The 26,586-nt window shown below is 41.2% G+C and overlaps 3 protein-coding genes across 9 annotated transcripts; 1 reads left to right on the top strand and 2 right to left on the bottom strand.

The window, feature by feature from the left end:
- Positions 1–1,598: 1,598 nt before the first annotated feature.
- h1m (linker histone H1M) lies at positions 1,599–3,176 on the top strand. Its single transcript, XM_033627560.2, has 5 exons — positions 1,599–1,803; positions 1,947–2,203; positions 2,291–2,399; positions 2,477–2,526; positions 2,841–3,176. Exons 1-5 carry the CDS (start codon positions 1,719–1,721, stop codon positions 3,114–3,116), a joined length of 777 nt encoding a protein of 258 aa, XP_033483451.1. The 5' UTR covers positions 1,599–1,718; the 3' UTR covers positions 3,117–3,176.
- Positions 3,177–4,123: 947 nt separating this feature from the next.
- On the bottom strand, positions 4,124–8,134 carry LOC117257524 (transmembrane and coiled-coil domains protein 1-like). Its single transcript, XM_033627779.2, has 4 exons — positions 7,857–8,134; positions 5,363–5,795; positions 5,146–5,281; positions 4,124–4,700 (listed from the first exon to the last, which is right to left on the bottom strand). The coding sequence occupies exons 2-4, from the start codon at positions 5,683–5,685 to the stop codon at positions 4,371–4,373; spliced, it is 789 nt and encodes a 262-aa protein (XP_033483670.1). The 5' UTR covers positions 5,686–5,795; positions 7,857–8,134; the 3' UTR covers positions 4,124–4,370.
- A 677-nt stretch (positions 8,135–8,811) lies between these two features.
- On the bottom strand, positions 8,812–26,308 carry tmcc1b (transmembrane and coiled-coil domain family 1b). 7 transcript variants are annotated; one of them, XM_033627162.2, is made up of 8 exons: positions 26,217–26,308; positions 21,661–21,833; positions 18,513–18,556; positions 16,927–17,704; positions 13,020–13,442; positions 10,480–10,964; positions 10,253–10,388; positions 8,812–10,171 (listed from the first exon to the last, which is right to left on the bottom strand). In XM_033627162.2, exons 4-8 carry the CDS (start codon positions 17,527–17,529, stop codon positions 9,857–9,859), a joined length of 1,962 nt encoding a protein of 653 aa, XP_033483053.2. In that variant the 5' UTR covers positions 17,530–17,704; positions 18,513–18,556; positions 21,661–21,833; positions 26,217–26,308; the 3' UTR covers positions 8,812–9,856. The 7 variants fall into 7 exon arrangements, with proteins under 7 accessions (XP_033483053.2, XP_033483055.2, XP_033483056.1 ...); XM_033627164.2 differs by having other exon boundaries at positions 13,020–13,439; XM_033627165.1 differs by having other exon boundaries at positions 16,927–17,192.
- Positions 26,309–26,586: the final 278 nt, after the last annotated feature.

The following is a 26,586-nucleotide window of genomic DNA, read 5'->3' as shown; positions in this document are numbered from 1 at the left end:
CAGTCTAATAATAACACAGTCCTGTCACCAGAAGAAAATGTTGGCATTTTACTTTGCAAAACACGGATATGTAATATTTGTACATTTTATATCATATCAACATTTCTACAATGACGTAGTTCAGACTACATGTATGTGAGCTGACTTTGTCAATGGGAGGTGAAGGGGGTGGTGGATGGCGAGACTATAGTGCTGTTAAAATATAAAGAAATGTAAAATGCCATCAGGGCAGGTACACATGTGACATATCCATGGTTTGCTGAAACGTATGATCCCAACACTTATTCTGGCAACTGGGTTGAATAACAACACATACAGGCTAACATTAATTTGATGCTTGCAAATAATAATGTACCCATATCAGTACACAACAAGCTATAAGACGAGAGATTTAACTCACACATGAGGATGACCAACAGCAGGTATCCAGCCATGATGATGATGCACAATGCTAAGGCTATCCAAAGACTAAACCTGTCTGACTCTGACTGACACTCTGAAGTTTCATTATGCAGAACCTGCTCTCAGAAAAAAAAACACAGCAAGCATCAGAATTTAAAAATACTATTAGACGAGCCGCAGAAACACAAACTGATCTGCCCCCAGTACATGTTGTATATTTAGATCTATGAGTGTGGTCTACCTGGTGAAGAAAGATAACAGAGAGGAGTTATATTATGATTTCTCTGTATTTTATTAGCAGTGGGAAAGATGTGTGAACAGTAATCACAGGCAGATCAACTTTGTCAAAGTGGTTATTGAAAGGACAGAAGCCAGTGATATCTTTGCCTCTTTGTTGTGAAAGGGGGAAAACTGTAGGCAAACAGTGTGACATGTCTATGACTGACAGTCAGGGAGGGATTTCAAGACAATATTAACATTTATAATTGAGGACAAACCCTGTGCAAATTGTGTTCATGTTTTTATCCAAATGAACCATCAAAATAAATACAACTCAAAGTCCCACATGTACTGTTAGTAGTGTTATGTTCTTAAACATTTCATTGACAAAACCACTGAATGCAAGCTCCGATATTACTTCTTTCTACACTGTGTTAAATGTATTTATCATTTGTTTATCATTACCTGCAGACTGTGTTCATGAAAAGAAAGTACAAGGTCAGTCCTTATATGTCAGTATACAGGGCCTGCCATCGCTGAGTTGTTAGCCTGTTTTCTAAGTAACAGTTAGGCTGTTGCAAGACTGCATAAGTATGTGGATATTTTTATCTACATTCAGTTCACAAGACAGGCCACACAAGAACATCAAAGCCACTACAAAGGCTACTAAAAAAAAAAGATCAGATAGAGGTCACATCTGTGCTGCTTGTTATCTGATGAGAACAGAAAACCACGTCTGGCAGCTACTGAGAGATTTTATTTCTGCACCTCGTGCTGCTTACTTTTAATCCAACATTTATGTGTTTGGTTTCTAAAGTTTAAAGACATTCTTGGCCTTTAATATTGGAAGTAGCATTTTGCAATTTAAAATGACACATTAAGAGGCTTCCTAAATGAGGTGGACGACACATTTCGCCACGATCCCTGCTGGATTTAATCACTGATAGTTTGCACCTGATGCTAATGTGATGCACCTTGTCTTGTTTTACCGGAAGAAGCTGCATAAAGACGGAGACGTGCGTGCTGTGCGGATGTATCCTAAATAGCATACTTTTAGACTTCACGTGACGTAGTTTTTATATCTTAAATTTACAATAATGGGTCCTAAAAAGCAAGCAGTGGACGCTGCTGATGCGCCTGCGCCCTCCTCCAGTGATTCCCCGGTGGAAGAGAAAAAATCAGGTCTGCCCGCTTTTAACTTTACATGGAGAGCCATGTGACTGTTTAACCCATTACATTTTAACTTGCAGTGACCAAAACTGTTAATCTTATCAACCTTTTCCCAACATATGTGTAAATATAAACAGGATATGTTTGCTCTCTAGGTGCCGCAGCGGTGCGTAAACTTGCAGCTCACCCATCCACAGCCATTATGGTGAGAGAAGCACTTAAAGAACTGGACTCGCGCAAAGGGGTTTCATCCCAGGCGATACAGAACTATATAAAACAGAAATACCCCTCAGTGGATCTGGTGAGGCTGAAGCACTTTGTCCGAAGAGCCTTAAAAAAAGGAATCGAGACTGGCACGTTGGTGCGTCCTGCAAACTCCAATGTCACTACAGGCGCAACGGGAAAATTTAGGGTAAGATGTCGTGTCTATAGCTTCAGCAAAGCGGGTCAGATGACGTGTCTAATCGGGCCCTTTTTTATTTTATTGTCCTGCGATCAGCTTGCACCAAAGGTCAAGGAGACCAAGCCAAAATCCGAGAATGCTGATCCCAATGTGCAAAAATCGCCCAAAGCAGCTAAGGATGGAGCCAAGAAGGCCAAAAAAGCGGGTATGGATGGATCGGTGAACTCACTACAATCACTAATAATAAGCCATTAAGATGATTAATAACTTAACTTCTTAAAGGTGCCACCAAGAAGAAAGCTGCTGCCAAAGAAGAGGCCAAGTCAGAGGAGGTGAGTCAATGTTTGTGCTGAGAAACTGATGTGTCCATGTCACTGTATTATCTGGGAATATACAGGCCCATAGTGCGGCTGACGTTTTATTATTTGAAGATAAACAGGAGCTACTTGGTTTTACAAAGGTGTACAGCAGTGTAGTTCAGGCCAAGCAAAATTTGCAATTTATTTTGGGAAGATATGAGATTTGGTCGACAGTGTTCAGGCCAGAAACCTTAAAATTAAAATGGAAAATATCCAAGTTAATAAAAATTACAACTCTGGCTTTTTTTGCTTTGTTTTTTTTGTTTTTTTTTTTTTTTTTTAAATAGGACCCAAAGCCTCCCAAAAAGTCCAAGAAAGAAAAAGAGGCCGACACCTCAGAGGCTACCAACTCAAAGGTCGCTCCAGCAAAGAAGCCGAAAGCTAAAAAAGCTGCAGAGAAGGCGGATGGCAAGGGAGCCTCTGACTCAGCCAAACCTAAAGCAGCAAAGGCCACCAAGCAGGCAAAGGCAGGAAAGGCGTCTCCGAGCAAGGCTGCTAAAGCGGACAGCGACGCCCTTGCTGCTAAACCAGCTGGGAGACGAGGGAGGAAGGCTGCAGAGTAAATGTATAGTTAACTGGTGTTTTATACTATGTTGTTTTGAAATAAAAACTTATTTTTTGGAGCTCTTGTTTGTGATTTCATTTTCTGCATTTGGAGCATGATGCTGTATGTCTATTGTCGGGACACTACTGGAGCTTTAAGTAGAACTGGTGTTGACTAATAACCTACCACAGCAGCACAGACGGCTACAGGGAATTAAAGTAGCCTATCATTAAACTTAATTCACTATCAGTCATACTTGCGTGAAAAGGCAAATACAGGAACTTGGAAAAATACTTGAACCACAAAGTGACTTTGTATATAATAATTCACGTTGCCTTGAATTTGATGAAATCTTGTTTTTCTCTCATGCCTCCGTGATGAACAGAGAATCCAAAAAGTGGTAACATTCTTAACGGAAGTAAATGGGGACTGATGACAGCAATTGTATCAAAACATGAATTTACTTTACCAACCCACAACTTTCACAGTGTAATCCTCCAAGTCTTATTTATCCAGTCATATGCTCAGTGCTTCCTAAACACTTTGCTTATTGGTAGCATGCACTGGGCAAGCATGTCTGAGCTCTGCCTGAGCAGAGTTCAAATGCATGCACATGCTCAAGCACGGTACTGGGCTGTGCATGAGACTGTTTGTACCAATGTGTTTTTAAATAGTAAGGTTTTGCTGAAAATAAATGTGAAGTACTCGGTGTACAACTGGATAAATGAGATGTGGATTATACTGCAGAGTGTGTGAGAACTTGCAAACACAATTTGGGGGGGGTAAGATATTTTTGCCTTTTATAGATGGGACAGCTAGGTGTGGGGGGGGGGGAATGACATGCAGCAAAGGGCCACAGGCTGGAGTTGAACCTGGGCCGCTGCGGCAACAGCCTTGTACATGAGGCGCTTGCTCTATCCACTAAGCCACCGACGCCCCCATTTTGAGAGTTTTGTTGTTAAAGTGGATCCCCTTTACTCAAATTCATGAAAGATTGATACACAAATGGTCATTTTGCAGGTGAACTATTCCTTTAATATTGTTTGGCTTTGAAACCACGTGGCAGCAACCCAGTCTATAGAATGTATAAGTTGACCTGTGATCAAATATTGAACATTTAGTTTTTTAGAGGTAACTTATATGTCAGTTTAGACTTCTGTCAGGTGATTTGTACTCAGAAGTAATGTGAAATATGAGACCTTAATGCTCAGGTACTGTCCTCTGCACTAGACTCCTGAAGAGATGTCAAAGTGATGCTTGCATTGAGACAGTTTTATTGATTGTCTCCCTTTTCAGGATGTTGAGTGCAGAAAAAGTAAACTGGATACTCTGAAATGGCATCCCAGTGCCCCCAGAGGAAGGAAAAGATGAGTACAAAAAGCAGTGTAGAAAGTGTTCGGCTGTATGTTCTCAACAAGGGGACGACACAGTTAGCCACTGTGGACACAAATACTAGAATGACTGCCATAACAGCCAGCAGCACACTGATAAGTTGTCCAAGAAGACTTCCTGCTGGGGCGTTCTCAAACCCTTCAAGCTGCATCACATGCTGCTGCTGCTGCTCCAGCTTGAAGAGACGTGTCTGACATGCCTTCAGCGCCTCCTACGGGGTAGAGACAAAACTGTCAGCGAAGGTGCTCTCATGACCAATCAGAGTAATGAACATATACAGCACCACTTATCTATAGATTCGTTTCATGGCAGATAATTTGACTTGTGCTCCTAGTGCGCCTATTCTCTATGCAATGTGCACAATGTTTGTACACAGGAATACTACCTGGCCCCACATTTGCTGTGTGATAATATGCTTCAACACAGAAATACACAGCATCTAACAAACTGATGTTAAGAATTAAAACTAGATTTTTACACAAGTCACTGCAGGAAAAGCACAGATGTAGCTTACATCAATGACTGTTCATTCCAATAAGCCTTAATGGAGCTGGCTCACCCAAATGTAACACAGCCAGTTTTAATGTTATGAGTAACACGTGCTTTTCTTGAGATGACATTAAAAAGTCTGCAGGAAAAAATACTGAGACGCTTACATGAATATCTGTCACGCTGTCGAAAGACTGATGTGCAGTCTTCTCCTCCATGCTGGCTAGTTCCTCTTTCAAGTTCAAAATTTCACTCTGGTATAGTTCTATCAAGTCATTGAGTTGTTCCTCTAAACATTCACCCCTGCAGAATAGTAATGGCAACAGCATCACAAACAGGACAGGTTCCTTTAAATCTACAGGGTACTACAGAAGGATGTGCTACCTGTATTGCTCCAATTGTAGGGTCTCCAAAATCACTGCGCAGTTTTGCTGGTGGTAGGATTTTAAGTTTTCAAAGCATTCCTCAAGTTGGTTGTTGATTTCCTGGAGCTCTTGGATCTCATAAAGTATAGCCTTAAAGGCTGATGCCTGGATATGGTCAGAGGTATTGTCCCTGGAGCTAGGGGATCCTCTGTGGAATCCTTCAGAGCCAGACATAGCAGAACAGCTATCATCACTGCCATACCTCAGGCTAAGGACCCTCGCTCCTGCAGGGCTGACACCCTCATCTTCCTGGGTTTCATCAAAGTCTTTCAGGGTTGCCATGTTGTCAGTGCTTCCAAACTTGTACAGATGAGGGAAGTTTTGCTCAGTTTGGACACAACAGCTCCAGCTGAAGGGAAAATGGCTAGAGAGAAGCTGGAGAGACCTGTCACCTGTATTGGGTAGGATAGGGTTAGTATGTAACTGCTACTGAAAATGCTAAAAGCCATAGTATTCATTTTTATATTACAATAGCATGGACTGAATTGACAATCTGACCACGATACCTGTACTCTGGTTTGAGCATAATATGGAGGTGTCCAACTTGGTCCCTTGGCCCAAATAAAATATTAACATGCAGCCTTTTAGTCCGTAAAACAGCAATTTAAAAATTCTGGGACTGTGTGTTTTTGCAGCAAAATACCGAAGGTACCAGGAAAGCATATATATCTTGACTCTTTCAAGCTTTTGTGCATGTCTTTAATGTCATGTACTGTAAGTCCCTATAAAGCTGTTGGCATACAGACATGTGACGAAGATTTCTAAAACAGTTAAGATGAATCTTACTTGTTTTAAATTAATAAGGCACTACATACCCCCACAGGCAGCCCAGCTATTCATGCATTCATCTGATTTTCTCTCAGTTTTCATATTGCGTGACAGTATGGGCTCAAGCATCACCACCTACAATCATACACCTTACATCTTTACACAATTAGACGCTGAAGATAATAGACAAGAAGCCTGTCCAGTGGCATCAATGTCACATATTAGAGCGATACAATCTTTTCAACTTTGACAGCTTCATTAACTTTTGTTTCCTGAAATTAGTTTTCAAATGTATCAACAGTCTAGCTCCAGAGCCTCTTTCCAGATTTATACAAAGACAAGACAGTCATTGTAAATCTAAATTTGGAGAATCAGCTTTTTCCATAATCTCTGGAACACATTACCAACTAAAAACAAACTGATTACAGATTTACAGTCCTTCACAACAAAGGTCAAGTGCTGGTTAAAAGCAAACCAGAGCTGTGTCCACTCTTAGGTAAATGCGCTGAAACTGTTAAGGGGTATTAGTCTAAGTGTTTTGGTGTATAGTGGTATGTCTACTGTAGTAGATGTGTCCTGGGATATGAAGTGATGTTTGTATTGTGGTATATGCACTGTGGTATGTGTATTGTAGTGTGTGGATTGTGGTTTATGTATTTTATTGTGCCCTCCATGCAGTTATATGATGTTTTAAACTGTATATTTTAGGTCTACATATAAAAGCTCAACTAGGGACGAGAGTTGAAAATTAGCAATAGCTATAAACTCTCTGTGCAACACGCCAGTCACATAGTCTGTATTGGAACTGTCCCTATCAAATAAAATAAAATGATAAATTTAAATTTAATTATATTAATAATTAATTATATTAATGCAATTTAAATTTAATTATATTAATAGGTAGATACTTACTTAGCTTAGGATTTATTTAAGTGACTACCAGTCTGTCAGGCCTCGATTATCTATCATGATGTGTCTCAGATGTCTGTTAGCGTAACGTTAGCTATCTTAGCCACTTGGAGTCGATCCGATATTTTCATTTGGTATTGATAATTGAAAGCATTTAGCGTTAAAGGTGTGGTTCTGTAAATATACCAGTGCTCTGAACATATTCGACCTTAAGTATGTAACCGTTGCGTCCGACATAAATCATGTAAACAGCCACATACTAACGACAGAGCGGTTTTTTAGTTCAGCTAAAATTAGCAGTTTGCTAAACTAAGCTAAGCTAACGTTCCATCGAGCGCTAACAGGTTTTCATGTTGCCTAGCAACGGTCAATTTTGAGAAAGTGAGTGTGTTAACTCACATTATACCTCAGGTCTGGGATGCTCTGATATTGATTGCCACCACAGTTGCAATTTTAATGTTATGCTAAGTTAATGTTGTCAATGCTAATTTTAGTCCATGTTGTTTGTCAGATAGTTAACCTTTACGGTGAACCTGAATGCTACAGAGGGAAGCTGGATGGAGGCAGACTTATTTACTGAACTGAATAGAGCTGGGTCATGTTTTGAAGCAGAAGTATGGTTTCTAGCAAGACTTCACCCACCTCCAAAATGCATGGAGAAGGAATTAGTCTTTATAATGTCCTGTGCACCTCTGGTCAGCCCACACAGGTGATTTTAATAACTGTGCTTGATTAGACCTCTTCTCAGGACTGTGTGGGCCGCACACTGTACTTACCTGACACAGCCCTGGCTCTCCTGTTGGCTCTGTTGCACCTGTTAGCAAAATAGTTGCTGATTTACACATCCAGCATATTCTTCTGCACCTGCACACTGGGCCCTCATCGACTGAGCCTTCACAGCCTACTTCAGCACACATCTCAGGTCCTTTAAGTGGCCCACCGAGCAATTCCAGTGAGCCAACACAATACTATGACCTCATCTAAATGTAACACAGCCATCATTAGTGTTATCAAATACACCTGTGCTTTCCCTCTGGAGGACAATGTATTAGCTGCTAGGGTCAGAAACTTCCAGAATTTATGCCTGTGATACTCTCATGACCTATTAAAGGTCCAGTATGTAGGATTTAGTGGCGTCTAGCATTGAGGTTGTAGAACTAAAACTCCCCCCCTATGCCAACTGTGAAGAACTAGGGTAGCCAATGTGAATGGCCCTATCTAGAGCCAGTGTTTGGTTCGTCCATTGTGGGCTATTGTACAGCATGGCAGACTCAGTGGAAGGGAACCCGCTTAGGCCCCCAGGAAGTTTTCGTACGCCAAACAGTGGAATTACAACTCCTGAGCATGTCATGTGATACCAACGGGCCCAAAAATAATTTTTCCCATATACTTACATTGGGAAAGAGACGCCTGGAAATCAGTCTATGTACTTTCTGTGCATCACAATCCCCACGAAAGGATTCATTTCACTATCAGAATTTAATGCATTCGGTCCGATAACATTTGTAAAGTCTAGAAGAGTCGTAAATTAAATAATTTCATCTCCATTCATGTTAGTAGAGCTAAAGCCTCTGGTGTGCTTGCTCTGTGGGCCCAATGATGCAGAAGAAGCGTTGATCATCTGGGTAAGTTCTTACCACAGAAACAGAGTTTTTTTGGCTTCATGTGTAGTGTAATGTGTGATGTACAATTTAACAACCTCATGACTTTTAAGACAAGTTAGACTTTCAGTTTCACCTTAAAACAGCAAATTTATTTGTCTTTAAAAAATAAAAAAATCAACTAAAAAGTATTACTATTTCATTGTCACTAATAGAAACAGTACGGAAGCACTGAGTCTGTGAGCACTTTAACCGCTCTTCAAGTATGTTAATTCAGTTCATAGATTATTCTTCTGCAGTGGAAAAGCCACCAGGATAGTAGGATCCAGTTGGCCCAGAGGGAGGGGTCGCAACTCCAAACTTCAATGTTCCTAGTAATATCCTGGTTGTGGCAGAACCAGTGTTACCGACTTCACACATCCATAAGAAACAAGTCAAAAACCCACTACCATTTGATCCAGTGACAAGTCTGATTCCAGAGCAATGTAGCTGATGTGCAAGTACCCCGTTCTTCAGAGTGTAGTGAGGAGGAAGAGGAAGAGTTGGTCACACAAGCTGAAAGTTGAAAAGACTGAAAAACAGCGGACTGAAAAAACCAGAGTGGCGAGAGCGGAAGAGAGAGAGCTTACAAAAAGAGGCCGTGAGCAGCTAAATCAGCAGAACACTGTCAGCTCATTACAGTTAAAATTAAATAAAAAGCCATCAATCAGCTGTATTAAAAATAGCAGTGACGTCAAAACAATATCACTTGAATCAGCTCAAAAGTAACAAAACTCTGAATTACAGTTTCTTCTGTGGGGAAATAATGCAAAGTTCTCCACATGTAAACAAATTCACTCAGAAGAGAGAAATCAAGTGTGCAGTTCTCTCAGCCCCTCCTTCAAACATGCCCCGTTCACCCTTACGCGATGTGCTTGTGCCACAATTGCACCAATGATAGCAGGTCAGGCCTTTCCTCCACTTATTCTCCATTTGATGCATCTCAAAACACATTTCTGAAAGTGATAAAGTGACAAACCTCTGATGCAACCCTCCTGAGTGTTTTGAGAAGCTGCTGAAGGGGAAGAAAAAGGACTATTGAGATTCAACTCCCTGTATGGGTCAGTGTCCTCCCTTTACACATCAGCCCCAAACCCTCTGTCCCTTCATCATTTAAATAAGACTCCCCAAGCCGGTCATCTCGGGTGCAGGAGAAAGCGATGCAGATACTCCGACATGGCATCCCAGTGCCTCCAGAGGATAGCGAGGAGGATTACGAGGAGCAGCGTAGAAATCGTGCGGCTGCGTGTTTTCATTAAGGGGACAACACAGTTAGCCACTGTGGACACAAACACCAAAAGGACTGCCATAACAGCTAGCAGTACATTGATTAGTTTTCCAAGTAGAGTCCGTGCTGTAGCATTCTCCAAACCCTCAAGCTGCACCACCTGCTGTTGCTGCTGCTGCAGCTCCATCTTGGAGATACGTGTCTGACATGCCTCCAGCGCCTCCTACAGATCGGACACAAGACTGTCAGTGAAAGAGCTCTGACGACAAAGCTGAAACATAATGTTAATTTCGGTGAAGCTTACTTGAATGTCCCTCGCTCTTTCGTAAGACTGGTAAGCTATCTTCTCCTCCATGCTGGCTAGTTCCTGTTTCAAGTTCAGAATTTCATTCTGGTGCAGTTCTGTCAAGTCATTGAGCTGTTCTTCTAAACGTTCACACCTGCAGGGAACAACAACAGTATATCACAAACAGTTTTCTTTCCATCCATACAGACCTACTACACTACAGTGTATAGGATATGATATCATACCTGTATCGTTCCTCTTGCAGGGCTTCCATGATCAACGTGTAATCCCGCTGATAGTGGGCCTTTAAGTTCTCAAAGGACTCCTCCAGTCGACCTTGGTTTTCCCGGAGCTCTTGGATCTCATGGAGTATTGCGTCAAAGCCTGAGGCCTGGACATGATCAAGGGTGTTGCCCTTGGAGCTAGGGGGGCCTCCAGGGGCTCCAGTCGTGCTGTTGGCTCCTGCAGAGCCGGAAGTAGCACTAGAACAGTCATCATCGCTGCCATACTTTGGGCTGGACTGCAATTGTCCCGTCCCGAGGGCCCTCGTCGCCCCAGGACCGACACCTTCATCTCCCTGGGTTTCATCCAAGGAGTCTTTCAGGGCTGCAATGTTATCAGCACTGCCGAACTTGTTGCGGATGAGGGAGGCGATCTCTCTCGGCTTAGACACCACAGCTCCAGCAGCAGAATGAGTGGCTTGAGAGAAACTGGAGAGGCCCCCTGTCACCTGTAATAAAGGGGTCAAGTTCAGTACTCTACTTTATGAAAACAAGTTTAACCACGGTCACATTGATGATAAAAGTATTAATCACAGAGCCTGACAAATGTTAGCAGTCGTCATTAAACAGCCTTAAACACACAGGGACAATATGAGCTGTCATACCTTAAAGCATTACATGACCCTGCCGTTTTAGTGCAAAACAATCCACAGCTTTTATAAAATCCAGGGCTCTGAGCAGGCCTCTGGAGCTAACAGTATATTCTGCACCGTGGGGTTCCTTTCTTGAGATAATGAATACTTTCCACCCACTACTTTTGTGTCGTTTAAGACACAAAAACAACTTAACATGGTAATCTTGTTATAAACTCAGCCATTCCCTTTTCCTTCCCTGCACATTACTCCCATTTCACTAATAGTGACACTCGGAAACCCTTCTATAGGGCCGTCCCTGACTTCTGTCAGCTCCACTGCACAGAGGTGGTAACACAATAAAACCTGACTTCTGTCAAGACTACCTCAACCTCTTTTACTAAAATCAGTGTTACTCAACAGAAGAAACATTCATCAATTCAATTTCTGTAACCGATTATCCTGTTGGGGGTCGCAAGGGAGCTGGAGCCTTTCCCAGCTGAAACTGGGCGAGAGGCGGGGTACACCCTGGACAGGTCACCAGACTATCACAGGGCTGACACATAGAGACAGACAACCATTCACACTCACATTCACACCTACAGACAATTTAGAGTCACCAATTAATCTGCATGTCTTTGGACTGTGGGAGGAAGCTGGAGCACCCGGGGAAAACCCACGCTGACACGGGGAGAACATGCAAACTCGGCACAGAGGGGCTCCCCCACCCTGGGTTCGAACCGGGAATCCTCTTGCTGTGAGCGACAATGCTAACCACAGCACCAAGGCATTGAGCACCATAAACTAATTGCTATTTATTTCCTGCATGAACAAAACTAGCCTTAACTGGAACAACAGAGGAACTCGTTCAGATTTCTGTTTTTAAGTGGGACAGACTGCTATTTCCCAGATCTTTGTCACAGCAGACATTTTGACTCTGTTCCCCTTACATGTGCCAGTAAACACGCAGCATACTGGCACACATAAATGGAATGCAGCCATTATTCATTTGATTTGTTACACCTGTGTTTGTCAGTTGAAGTGTTTATCCAAACAACAGTATATTCTTTATTAAGATCTCTGCTCTCTTGGTCCCTTTTCATTTACTTAATCAACACATTTAAGTAAAATATTTTATACCTTACTGGAAAAAGGATTTTTAACATGTAATGTTTTGCCCATAAATCATGTAAAACCATAGAAATAGTGCAAGTAGAACACACATTCCCATTCAAATCAACATAGCAGAGCATATCCACTAATGCCTAACCTTGAACTGCCGCCACTGGGTAGTGGTCTTCTACAGGTCATTGCTGCCTTTTAAGTGATCAAAGGTAATGACATGTTAGCACAATGAATAGATGTATTTATAATTGGTTATGAAAGACTATAGCTGTCCATCTCAGTTTCAACTTAATGGCCCTTTCTTGTCCACTAACAATATAGCTACTCCACAACAGTTTGAAATGTTTTAAGAGTTACATTAATTTAAAAATATGTTTACCAATGCTTACCTGGTAGATGAGTTTACAGAGAGGCTACTGACTAGAGAAGCTTTTCAAGTCTGTGAGTTTGACCAGTAGCTCTTTAACACACCCGGACACACAGATGTTTATAACTCTGACTGGTATTACAGGCCCAGGCTACATGATGAGCATCAACAAGAGACAGACAAAAGGAAAACATTGGCTTAGTGTGTACAGTCGGCCAAAATTGAGCTAGTGGGTTTGACACACCTTACGGCCCCACTGACGTGTGTTGTCACTACAACAACTAACAGCAATCACCATTTTCTTTACACCGGTCAAATGACCATGGCAAACAGTTCAATTTCTGTTCTACTCTCATTCTATTTCTTAACATAAAACTCTTTAAATATTCCAGTTGGTTTACGCAACAAAATAACATTGAAGGCACCAGGAAATGACGCACCTTGGCTCCAACATCTTTCAGCCCCTGGTGCATGTCTCGGAAAACATCTTTGGGCTGGCGGGGAATGCCGTTGTGCTCCACCTCTCGAAGCTTCCGGTGATAATGCTCCAGCTTCCTCTGCAGTTGCTGGATAGTCTGAGCCGACTTTTGGTTCTTCTTCTCAAACACCTGTTTGATGCGTGCACTCTGCTGTTTGTCTGCGTTATTGGCGAGTTTCAGGTATTCTGCCACGTTGTCGTCACGTGCGGTTTGTTCAATTTTTATTTGTTCTGTGAGTTTGAGGATCTTCTGTTGTAGCTGGGCTATGGCCTGCTTCGTTCGCTGGGGGTCTGGGGTGCTGTCAACTACATCATAGCCATCTGCGCCGTAGGGGAGGGCGTTGGGTGACACAGCGGGGCCTGATCCATCATAACGATCTAGCTGCTGGAGAAAATGCGGAGAAAAGCTTTTGATCATTTCAAGTTTAATAAAACATAACATTAAAATCCATTTTTGTCATGATATAACCTAATCAAGCATTCTTGTGCAAGCACTGGGTGATGTAATGCTGACAGCACTTAGTTCCAGTACTTAATTTGGTGTTTATGATATTGTTTCTCTCTAGTGCTAAAAGTTGTAGAACTCAAACAGTATCTGATGTGAACACAGCTTAAAATCTGTTAAAATACAGTGTTGTAATGCCTTGTATATGAGAGTAATTTCTGGAAGCCTGCAATGATCTTACACTTAAGATATATTGAATTTATCACTACACATTTATAACAGCAGATGGCGCCTTTGAAACATAAGTTCCCTTTTGACGGTCACTTCACAGCTCCAGTTTAAGGAGTCATATGTGGAGAGCTGCAGTGAATGTTGTGGGAAACGAGCTCAAAAATAGGCTAAGTTAACTGAGCATTGTGAAGGACTTATGACATTGATTTAAATTTTACCCCTTAGGGAGTAGTTAAGTTAAAAAGCCCAGTGCAAGTGACTCAAAGCCAGAAACAGTCATCAGAGCTGTGAGTCTCAAACAGCGTCAGCAAGAGAGGCAGAGCAAGAGAGGTAAACCTTAAATCTTGGCGATTAAAACAAAATTAATTGGCCACATCATAAGAGCTGCCAGCCCCTACTGGAAACACGCCAGCTGTTGAGTCCTTGTACTCTGAAGAACTGGATGTAAATTATGTCTAAACCAGTGTAATTGTAAACCATAAAGCCAGAATAGTGTTATATTGTCTGACAACATACAGTACAAGAAGATGTCAAAATTTTGCATGGACAGGGGGGATTAGACAGAGCTGCTAACGAATAACTTTGTGAAAGAGATTCTCAGAGACCTAACAGTTTAACATTTACAAGGAGTTATTTTTTTAAAAAGAATAAATTCACAACAGGAACAAAACTGAATATTTTATAACTAAATGTTTCTAGAGCAGCAACAGTAACATTAAAACAGCAAAGTCACAATGTAAACCTAATGTCTCACTGGAAACAAAATAAAAATGTCAATAAAATAAATCATATTCCTGACATCACAATACTGAGTGAAGTTTAGAAAGAATAGTTGTTGTTTCAGCTTGTTAGTAACAATTTGCTATAAGCTGTAAAACCCTCTGAGCTTGTTTATAACATAATATTAGTGGCACTGGATGACAGACTACGGACAGAACAGATTGAAATATCACTTTTCTACATGTTTACATGTGGCTGATCAAGTGTATTGATAAAGTATTGGCTTTTTCCTCGACGAGGTTTTATTGTACTCACAGTAACAAGTGTAGTTGTCGGCAGCTCAAGTTCTCTCTGTCTCCACTGCATCTTTACTCCATGTTTGTGTGTCTGTGTGTGTGTGCGTAAGAGTGGCGCAGCAGCCAGTACGCACAGACAGCAGCACACGCTGCAGCACGATAATAAATTACACCCAAATGTAACTAACAGTTACAGATAAAAGAGCTGGTAACGTTGGAGCTTCTCAATACTGCGGTCCTTCTTAACTAAAAGCGTATATTAAAAGATCGATCTCAGATTTTACGAATCAATATCAGGTCCTTCCAGTGAAGATCGATTTAATCGGATGAAGCAATTATTTTAACACAACCCTACTACCAAGTGCGGCTTGCTTTCCACAAATGATAAATGAACCTTAGCTGTCGACTACAAGTAACAGGTCTTAATTTTCTTATGATAAACAGGATCACAAGGGGTGAAAAGTTTCCCACTTGCTTATGACATCTGTTGATGAACTTGATCCCAGCCTCAACTGACTTGCCAGAGCTGCGAACCCGTGCAGCACGACTCCCTCGTTTCATGATGTCTACTTTCTCCCAATTTGTCATTCCAGAGATTCTCCTGTCGTACTGCTGGCGTCTAACCCCCTTCTTCAATGACCCGATAGTGTGTAAAGATGTTTATTCGTCTGCTCTAATTACTGTGCCAGGCTTTATACATTATTGTACATTTTTAAATGAAGCTAGAATAAAATAAAGCAGTTTCATGTGTATTTTTTTTTGTCTTTTAATCTGTTGTGTCATAAGCATTTAAACCCCTACAGCGTTTTTTTGTTTTGTTTTGTTTTGTTTTGTTTTTCAGTAATAACACTGAAGACCATTCCTGGTTTCTCTCAACATTTAATGTTAAAAAAAAAACAACAACTCATCCCACAAGTTTGAGTTTGTTTGGCCCTGCGAGCCTTCTCTGACCTGAAGTACACTCAGAGAGAGCAAAAGGCTAAATTTAGAAAGGCTTAGAGCACATAGTGACCAACCACTCAAAGGCAATGGCTGACCTTCCACCGCTGACAGCTCATCTCTCCATTCACCGGTTCATCCGGGCACATCTAAACCATTAACAGCCTTTTAACACGTTTTGCACAATCCACTTAGTTTTGACATTGTTGCACAGATATTAGTGCATGACTCAGTTTTATCTTTTATTTTTACAGCTGGGTTGCAAACAAATACAATGCATGTGTTTCCTCATGAGTGCACAGTGTCTCTTTGTGTTACGATTTGCATCTGAAGGTTTTGTGTCCTGAAGCCAACTTTTCTATGAATAAAACATTTTAGGACTGAATTCAGTAAAATAATGCCAGGTTTTGTTATGCGAGTTGTAATACGCAACATATGAATTTAATTTTTTTTTTTTTTTAATTATCTGTATATGAACAGGGATATAATAATATTGGTGGAACACTGAATAATGCATGCATGTTTTAAAAGCAAAAAAGAAACGATAAAAATCAGGGATTCTGTCAATGCTATCATTTATATTTTTATTTCTTTTATTGGGACAAACAGGTTCTGAGTTTTAGAAATACAGTTGTCATCATGCTTTGGGGGTGCAAGCAGGAAATATGTTGCCATGGAGCCTGTGTGTTAATTGCTGGCAACATGTTGTGTGCTTATTTTTGCCTATATTTGTTTACAGTTTCGAAAATTAGCATCTTGGAAAGCGATACTGCATTAATTATTAGCAGTTCCTGAGTCTGTGAACAGACAACAATTACTGGATCACTTCTGATACTGAAGAAAATATCTAAACATGATGAATACGTTGAAGTTATAAGACGCAGCTGTTTTCTATGATTTCTAAGAAGTGTTTATAAGTGACAGACCATTAGAGATATAAAGTGCAAGTCCAACTGATTCCAGGAGTGTGTGTCATGTCTGTGTGTTCAGATCTAAGTTATGACTCGCAGAAGGAGTGTGAGAAGAGAGCCAAGTGATTTATTTATTTATTTATTTCTCTGCCATGCGCCCCCACACACTGGCACTCTGGGCAACTGCCTATGTAACCTACATCACAAACCTCCCAGTGCCTCGCTTGTATCAAGACTGGAATTTCTTACTTCTGTGTAAAGAGCATACTGTTGCATGACCATTGTTTACTTCTCACCTGGAACATGTGACAGGAGTGAAACACTCACCTTGTCAGGCTCCTCAGTTGAGTGGTAGCCAGACGTCAGCAGCATGTCAGCAAGAGCTGGGCTGCTGGGTGTATCTGTGGTCGAGGAGGAGCGTGGGCGGCCAGCCTGCAGCAGGGCTTCATGGGTGCTGCGCCGGTGGATCTGTGGGCTACCTTTCTGGGGAGGATCCCCAGTGCCCCCCACCTTGCTGCGGCGGCTCTGCAGGCTTGTGCCTCGCTTCATCATTGGTGGAGCACCCCGGATCTGCTGCAGAACACGGCTCAGAGCTGCAGGAGGGGCGGAAGCAGCAGGGTTGTCAGAATCCAAAGGGAGGGCCAAGGAGGCGGGAGCGTCCCCTACTTCTGACCCTACATCAGTGGGTTCGGAGGGAGGGGCGCCTGTGCAGGACGAGACGGAGTCATGTGGGGAAACGGAGGAGCGTCGGCGCTGTGGCTGGAAGAACTGCTTCAGGCCATGGCCCAACGCTCCCATGTTCTCCAGGGCATTATGGGTGATTTTGGACAAGCCATGCTCAGACTCCGACGCCCTCCTGCCGACCTCCGGCTCCGCTCGGCCTCCTGTGTCCGGCTCCTCTGGACTCTGCTCGCTACTACCCTGATCCATCAGAGACCTCCAGTTTCACAGTGAGGTTCTACCTGGGGGTGCAGGGGACTAGCTATGCCCCGTCGACACCCCCCCTCTGAGCGACTGGTTGAAAGCCGGGAAGCAGAGGGGACGGCGCTCAGTTGGGCCTTTTGAGTGGACATGCATCTGTGGCTTGGCTCAATGTCATGCTTGTCTACCACAAAAGGAAAATAAAATGGAAATTATGACATGCACCTGCGAGTGATGAACATAAAAAGCAGCAGAATATAAAACAACACCAAGCAACATAGACTGGGTTGACACAGAGATGACCACTGTTTTGCAGTTTCTTGTTCATTTAGTCAAAGAATCATCTTTTTGCAAACAATTAATAATTTAAAAAAGCTATATTTACTTTCTGCTGAATGAAAACAGTAGGTATCCATTTTGGCTTAACAGCATGTGGCATGTCTGACAGTGCCAACCCAGTAATGCAAAAAACACAAAGTCTACAAAATAAACAGGCTTTGAGAACAGTTTCTGAAATGTCGATGTTTGTTATATGGCACATGTTGAGGGTTGATGCCTTCGGCTGTTTGTGAAATCACTTTCCTTTGTTCATTTCTGGGCATTCACGTCTGACTGTGCAAAAGCCCTCATGATAGTTGAATAATTACATTTCAGAAAGTATTCATTTTGGAAATTAATAATCAACATAACTGAGACTGTTTGGATGATGCTAACAAAGAGACTACAGAGTGTGACAAAATGTAAATGAAATTCTAAACAGGCAGTGATTTTTATCTAATTCTCGACTGATTAAGGTGTGCAGCGATCCACGGCCGTCTCCTCTTTGCATCTCATTTTATAACAAGGCTAAAATCCTGTGATGTAAAGGACCATTCCCAGACTTTGGCTCTCAGATGACAGATTATATAAGTCTTTTGGTTTACCAACAAGTAATGAGACAGTGAGAAAGAAAGCAAGAGAGGAGGTGAGATAGAGTGTGACAGAAAGCTTACCATCAGCCCAGCTTCTCCTCTACTGACTCACAACTCAGGATCAGCTACATGAACAGAAATAGAAACAAAAAACCTAAATAATATGCTCCATATAACAGAGAACGAAAAGCTTTCAGAAATAGGCACGCTGTAGCATCACACAGAAATAAACAGACCTGAGCACAAACCTTCAACTCAGTAGTAACTGGTAATAATGGATCTGTTAAGAGAAGCTGCACTTAAAAGCTTCAAACATGCTGACTTTAAGAAACTGTCAACGACCTAATGGACCTTTGTTTAAAATCTTACGAGCCAGCAGTAAGTTGATGCATCATGAGCCTTGTTATGTGAAAATGGCAACTATTATGCATTACAGCATACATGGCATGACAACATTAACATGACAGCAGCTCTAGACTCTGCAGGGCTCATGTGTAGCACGTACCGAGCTGGGGAGGGTTAGAGATGTTAGTCTGAGAGAGAGAGACATCCTGCCCTCCTTTTCTCCTGAGCCAACAAGCCAACAAATGTGCACCATATCTTTACATATCTATTTTACATTTTTGATCACATCAGTTTTAGAATTTTTTGAAGTACCTGTATGAATTTGACATCATCTGCTCCAAGGCCAAAATGTTCTAAAACTTAAAAATGGCAGACCAGGCATGGGACGATGTGAAAATTTAATGTTGTCATTATCCAGGCCAAAATACTTCCGATTCATGCTATTATCCCAATTATCACCAAAATATGCTTAAAATTCACGTGGCACTAAAACGTACTGGAATCACCTATCCTTAAAAGATAGACTATGCAGGATTGTCAGTTACTGTCTATAAACAAACTCGCCAAAAATATGCAAGTAAAAGCCAACCCCCAATTTACTCGTTTGGTGTTTTTCCTTGCTGTATTTGCGTTTTTTTCAGCGCTGGATGCCTGCTGTTTACAGTCTCGCACCTGGTAGCTACTTTTTTAATAAAGCCCTGACCTCACCTGAGCACTGTGGAGGTACACGCCCCTAAACGTCTCAAACACAGAAAATAAGAGGGCAGAGTCTCTGCAGAAAAATACACTGCCACACACTGAGAGTGGGTCATAAGTGATGATTGAGAGGGATTACTTCTGTATGAGTCTATACATTTGTTTTTTCAGAAAAAGCCTTTTTGTACCTTTAACGTTTCATTAAAAAAACAAATATTTTTATTGCATCACAGACAGGACACGTCTTAAAAATCAATCTTAAAAAGCCAGGCTTTTCAACTACTTGAAATACGCCAATGCTTGATCTTTTGTTTTTGAGGTTGGGACGTTTGCAGCATGTTTTTGCAGTCTCATATAGTTGTTGGTTGTTTGGGTGCTGCTAGACTCAATATTCAAGATTATCCCAATAATGGAAATTCACCAGGACTAATTTATTGTGAGTGTTTTTCATCATCATCCACAATACAATCCTGGAATTGGAATTGGAAATTCAGTACTTCAGTTATGAAGCATTCCCATTTCTAAAACCAGAAACATACACAGCTCAGCCAGTTCTGCGATGCCTCTGCATGCCTGAATCACATATTGTTAAATTAAACCTAAAATACACCCATTACTAACAGTACAACTTACGCTTTTTAAAAAGACCAGAATACAAATCATTTCTCAGTGGTTACAGTTTTAGACGTACCCTCCATTACTCTTTGCAGGAGCAGACAGACTGTTTTACAACAGAGAACCATGTTTCTCTAAAGGTAATATCCAAAGCCTGAAGTGATGCGTCTGCCTATGTAGTACGTGGATTATTTTGCAGACAAATGGAAAAATGATTCCACGAGTCAGCAGAGCTACAAAGTATCACTTAACAAGCCAGAAGCACAATCTAGCACCAAAACCCTATGAAATGCTCCATTAGTGATATGCAGTGACTCATTACTGCTGGTCCTGCTGTTAGATCTGCAGTGTTGGATAAGAAAGCACTCTGTTAAAGGGTAGGTGGTAGTGAATAGTACAGTAATGAAAGAGTGCCCTCTTACCAAGTCTCGCTTATCAACATGCTGCTTGAACAAAAGGCTTGATATTTAATTTGTATTACTGTCCACTTACTGCCGTTGCTACTTTCACTCATTACTCAGAACAAATAAAAATAGATCATTCGCATCAAGCATCACTCGCTCTGTAAGGGTTAATACTTTGACAGACTACTGGTAACTCTAAACTGCATACACTCAAACATAGGTTAACACAAGCAAACCATATGTTACACAATATGTGTTGACCCAGACTTGTCGACACTCTTGTGCGCAGGTTTGAGCATGTCACGGCTGCTGCTTTGTAACTCACATATGTCAGGTATAGGTGCACATCTTACTGGCTCTTTGATATACATGTCATAATACAGTATATAGACTATATAACTATGTAGCAAACTGATTCAACACTAAGCTTCATTTACGGATGTCTTCAATCGGAAATACGGTTACTCTTCAACCACGTTTCCTCGTCCTGTATCACTGATCACAGACAGAGACACAGCCATTCAGTGACTCAGTGCGAAGTCTTTGCAGTAAGCTTTATAAGCTCATAACTCAAGACAAGATATAGGAAGAGACAGTCCACACAGACATGGAACTATATCTCTCATCTACAATGAAAATACAATGACGTCCAACTCCTCTAGGCTAAGGGCAAAGTGTTCTCTTCGAAGTGGGTCAGCCAACATTCGCCTATCACTCTCTGTACATGCAGTGGTCCAAGGTCACACCATCTACAGAGTGTTGTGCATGTCGAGCAGCATTTAAGCTTTTACTTGTATTAAAGAAACATTTCTGCAAAATGACAGCCGATCCAAATTTTGATCTGGAGGAGTGTGTCCTCTTGGGTCACTGCTACAGCATAGGCCTACATGCACCTATCACCAAGGATTCACATTCATTAGTTTTAGATTGTGCTTAGAATAAGAGTCAATTATTTATGTTTATATTGAATATTCTCTCCATATTTCTCTTCTCTTTCTATTACTGGTCACATTTAGTCAGAGGACCTTGTATACTGAAACCTAGAGCAAACAGTGCCTTCTTTCAGCAGGTAACTACATTTTTTAATGCACAGAAACATGTGAGAGAAAACCTGTTTGGACCAATATTCCTCTTTTAAAAAGCGAGAGCCCAAGTGCAAATAAACTCACCTTCAGATGTGACCATCGGCAGATGATGAGTGGATCTATTAACAGAGGAAAAGGCGTATTCCAAGCGATTTTCAGGACCGTTTCCTCCGGGTAATTCTTACAAATGGAAAACTGGTGGGATAGCTGTCAAACTTTAGTCAGCTGTTTCCATGGACATTTAGAAAAATCACATGCTGCAAAGAAAAACAACAGAACAGAGGCAAGATAGCATAAGAACCTGTTTGTTAAGAAGAGAACTCTGACATTTCAAAGTGACAACTACAGACACACAAGTCATGTCCCCACTGAGTAAAATATCACTGGACTGATCTGATCATCTTGTACACAAGTCTCTATAATAATTGTTGTTTTTATGGTGTTAAAAGTAGCCCATTGAAATGCACAGGCTATATGTGATCATTATGACTATTAACCTATCAACCTCAGTATTAATCTATCATTTCACATGACAATTTTGATGGGGCAGAATTCTAATATAAGGCAACCATCACTTCAGTTCATCACTGTGTATAAATCAGTTGCCCAGACTTGATTGCTGGGCCTGTGACCCTTCAAACTACACAGATTCAAAATATAAAACGATAGCAGAAAGCAGAGGAAAGCAGAGACACAGAGCAATATATTTCACTCATCTGTCAGATATTTAGATGGTCAGGGTTTCAGGGAAATTGTTACCAATGACTTTGTATTGCTTTATGATACATAAGGGATTAAATAATAATCATATTATAGACTAGAAATATCATAAATTGCATGCAGTCAATGAAAGCTATTTGTAATATAAGACAAATGTATTTAGCCTCTCTGACTAATAAAAATCACCATCAACCACACAATGTTTACTCTGTTAGAAGAATAAACCTTCTTAGTGCAAAAAAACAGTACATAAAATCAAAATGTCTTCAAATTAACAAAATTGGAAAGTTTCTATGAGACGCTGTGATGTTGATTCAACATATAAACCAATCAGCTCTTAGATCAGAGAAGAAGTTTTGCAGTCAGTGGAGAGCAAATGGCACCAAAACCTGCAGCCTTCTTGATCTCACAGGGTCAAGGTTGGCTACATGTGTATTGTGTAACAGCAAATTGTGATGGAGTGGGACAGAAATGTAACTGGCATGCATTATCAGTTGAATTCAGCAGCACCAAACGGCAAAGAGGTGTTAGTCATAAGCTAGTGAACACAGTAAAATTATTATTATTATTATTATTATTATTATTATTATTACTACTACAGAAATACTTAATATTAATAATCAAAATAAATGGTTATTTATGTCTGCTGGATGAGTAACTAGGCACCTGTTCACTAACATGTTAACCATAACAACTTTATAAAGCATTAATAGTTCCAAAGGGCAAAAAATAAATGCAGGTTTACAGTGAAACCCCCACAAGGTAGCCTTTCTGTGAGATTAGGTTAAGAACAAAATCCATTTCCACAATCTGACCCAGGGTCTGACCACCCCTTGTTTATGCAACGTGGTGCTAAACTGAATGAACCAGACTGTTTCTGTAATGCAGCCCATTTCAAGATCTGATATTAGAGGCTAATAACATTTGAAAAGATCACTCCACCCAAACAGACGATTTTACAGGAGGCTCATACAAGTCTGTGCCTTCATAACTTAAATAGCAAAACAAGAAAGCACGTGTTCTAATTTTGTGCAGCTCAGGCCTCCGAGGCCTTTCAGCTTAATTAAATGTGTAATGTTGATTAATAGTGCCGAACAGCCCCCTGGGAATATCTGCAAGACATGAACCATTTGCCTCTCTTACAGAAGCACAGCTAAGTTAAAATAATTCAACGTGACCATACAACATTAACAAATGGTGTATGCAATAATGTGTTAACACAAGCATCAATGTCAATACGCGGATACAGTCATACGTGCATTCCGATGAGGTCATCACCACCCATCCGTTTGTAACATCCACTGTCGTAACAATAAAGTTTCCTTTACTTCAGGCTATTACGTGAAGCACAAAGTTTATGAAAACACACTAACGTTAGAGAGCTCACTGTTACCATACAGCCGTTGGGTTAGTTAATTCAATTACTCAATAGGTTACAGGTGCATTCGGTGTCATTACATGCTGGGTAACAGTAGTACACGCGTCCGCTTAAAAATTAAAAAGCAGATAGAGTGATAAAGTGAATAATGTCCACACAAACCGGGCTGTGTTCATGAGTAACGTTAATAACTTACTGCAAATAGTCTGAGCCCAACGGTTTAACGTTAGCTAGAGATAAGAAGAGGATGGAATTAGCAGCTCGCTAGCCATCGTCCGCAGGCCTGCGCTTTAAAACACTTAACTGTAGGATGTTATTTATGAAAACCGACATGTAGATAATAGTTTACTGTCGGGTGGTGCTGACCGTTATGGTAGATAAAGTCAGGATACATCGTTGACCCCGTTTTGATGGCTTGTCTGCTCCTCTTGCTAGCAGTGCCAGCTAACGTGGTGCACCGGGGGGTGTTGGTTTTACAGCACAGTGCACACCGGTGCTGCTGTGCGGGGCGAGGTCATAGTGTTATGTTACTTCATGTGCAGATGCATTAGGCTCTGTTGTATACTGAATAGTTTTTATGTTTCACAGCTGCCAGATTGCAGTGTATAACAACTACATTTATCACAACCAGAGCATTTAATTTTTAAATTATTACAGCAGTTTGTGTTGTTTTTATGTTTGTTTTTTCCAAAATAGATGGATAACAGGTTTACAAATCATGCATGCTGCTAGGCTAAGAAGCAAAGGGCAGACCTGCATCGGATTACCATAAGATATTATCTCTCATCAGAGCTATAGCTGCTAATAAACAGACTGTGCTCACGTGTTTTAATATTTAACTCAACCAGCTCAACCTCTCACACACACACACACACAATTAGGAAGTACTCGTTTGAGGACATCAGGACTTTATTATCGTCTCATTTGAGAACATTGGGACTTAATTATCATTGACAATGTTTAGTTTTTTTATACTTATCGGAACCTACTAATTACTGATAGCTAGGAGAAATTAAAAATGCATACCAAACAAACGTTCCGCGCTCAGGAGGACATACTTAAATGTACATATCTGTAAGAGGTAGACACGTCCAAGAGGTTTCATATTCTCCTGAGACCTGAACTTTTGTTTGGTATGCATTTTTTATTTCTCCTAGCTATTTGGGATCAGCAGTACCTGATAAGTATAAAAAAACTAAACATTGTCAATGATACTAAAGTCCCACTGTCCTCAAATAAGACAACAAAAAAAGTCCCAATGTCTTCAAACGAGTACCTCCACTTTTGCGTCAGGATCGGCTGCTGACTGAGTTGGCAGAGATGGCTGCCATCTTGTTTTTACATATCTGCATCCATTGTGCAGATTATCCTTCCACATGTTCACCAATGGTAACCTTGTAACAACTCCTATTTCCTCTAGATAGTCAAGTGTGATCATCTTCTCAACACTCTGCCCTGGCCACTAGATGGGACAAAAGTGTCCATGAACGAGGACAACAGGTCTAAGTTACACAGAATGAAGTGTAAGGTCAAGAAAACCTGAAATGCGATGTCCTCATATGAGGACACAGGGTCTCAGGAGGATATATAGTTCGTACCTGTATGTTTTTACTTCATATGCAGCCTACCTATGTGTCATATATCAAAATCCAATAGTGCATAGATTACATTTCTATATGGGACAATTCAATATTGAATATTATAACAAAAAATACCAACGGTCATACCCACATGTCACACTGATAAAGATATTACTCCAAATATGGAATTAACCATGTAATAATGACATTTAATTACAGAAATGCAGAAGGATCCTATCCAGCTGACAACAACACCACAAAGCGGCCCTCACAGGTGTGAAAAGCTCAAACACACCTGGTGACAGTAGATTGGAGGTATTGGATAGCCATCTGTCACACACTCCCACCAGGCTTTCTTAATCACACCTTGGAGTCTTGTGTTTCACGGTGGCGTATTTAAGTCCTTCAGTTCCCAGAGAATAGGTATGCATTAGCTTACAGTCCCCTCTTTGCACAGGTCATATATATAAGCCAGTGTTTAACTGAGGACAAATTACATTTAAATAGGTAGTAAAAACATTCATTTAATGTAACATGTGTTTTACAGCGGTCACACAACGACATCACTGGATCCGGCCTGGGTGTTGTCTCCAAAGTTCAACCTTCACAACGCATAAGCATTAATTCGCTCTCCGTAATCACTCACATGTAACTACACTTAACATCGCCCGTCCAGACGGTGCTGGGTGGCAAAACAGGCGCTTACTCGCCGCCTGGCCACTCAGCCTGTCAGTTAGCAGGCTGGCTCGACTGTAGCTGAAAAACACCGCCTGAGCTCCAGCCATGGTTAGTTAGCTACAGGCGAGCAGGGCGAGCAGGGCAGCCCGCCAGGCGGCCAGCGACAATCGGATAAACAACGGTAATCAACCGTAACCCCCGCGCAGCTCGGATAACAGCATATGGAAACACATTTCATTCATAAACCGCTTCGCAAAATGTGTGTTTTGCTGGCTTCAACTTACATGGGCGCTGAGAGGATTGTGTTGATGACCGTTCATTTCTCCCGATGGTGGAACACTCCCACGGTGACGTCAAATAGCGTGCTCGACGTCAGAACAGCTGAGTACCAGACAGATAACCAGCCCATATGATCCATGCAGGTTACACGAGATTATAGCCATTTTACACATGTATGGGTTTAGATGTGAAGGTGAAAGTGTCCTCAAGAATGTAGCTGGGGAAATATATTTGGTGTTTTACTGGTCTTTTTTTAGACTAAATATAATTAAAAATGTGACTGTTTGAAGACCATAGTCAGCAGGTTAATTGCCCATCAGAATATTATTTCAGACAATGTAAGGCTTAGAAGCATGCTATATATGTCTGGGGAAA

Source organism: Epinephelus lanceolatus, chromosome 1 (assembly GCF_041903045.1).
Source record: "Epinephelus lanceolatus isolate andai-2023 chromosome 1, ASM4190304v1, whole genome shotgun sequence".
Taxonomy (NCBI): Eukaryota; Metazoa; Chordata; class Actinopteri; order Perciformes; family Serranidae; genus Epinephelus; species Epinephelus lanceolatus.
The sequence above is the reverse complement of the archived record's forward strand: the minus strand, read 5'-3'. Positions and strand labels throughout refer to the sequence as shown.

Bases quoted from the DNA above. Each gene is read 5' to 3' on its own strand.
- h1m (XM_033627560.2), top strand. From the start codon at position 1,719: ATGGGTCCTAAAAAGCAAGCAGTGGACGCTGCTGATGCGCCTGCGCCC. The intron at 2,400-2,476 runs GTATGGATGGAT...AACTTCTTAAAG, and splicing joins CAAGAAGGCCAAAAAAGCGG to GTGCCACCAAGAAGAAAGCT. The intron at 2,527-2,840 runs GTGAGTCAATGT...TTTTTTAAATAG, and splicing joins AAGAGGCCAAGTCAGAGGAG to GACCCAAAGCCTCCCAAAAA.
- LOC117257524 (XM_033627779.2), bottom strand. From the start codon at position 5,685: ATGGCAACCCTGAAAGACTTTGATGAAACCCAGGAAGATGAGGGTGTC. The intron at 5,282-5,362 runs GTAGCACATCCT...ACTATTCTGCAG, and splicing joins CTACAATTGGAGCAATACAG to GGGTGAATGTTTAGAGGAAC. The intron at 4,701-5,145 runs GTAAGCGTCTCA...TCTACCCCGTAG, and splicing joins ACAGCGTGACAGATATTCAT to GAGGCGCTGAAGGCATGTCA.
- tmcc1b (XM_033627162.2), bottom strand. From the start codon at position 17,529: ATGGATCAGGGTAGTAGCGAGCAGAGTCCAGAGGAGCCGGACACAGGA. The intron at 10,965-13,019 runs GTGCGTCATTTC...CCTTTATTACAG, and splicing joins TGAAAGATGTTGGAGCCAAG to GTGACAGGGGGCCTCTCCAG. The intron at 10,389-10,479 runs GTATGATATCAT...TGTTCCCTGCAG, and splicing joins CTGCAAGAGGAACGATACAG to GTGTGAACGTTTAGAAGAAC.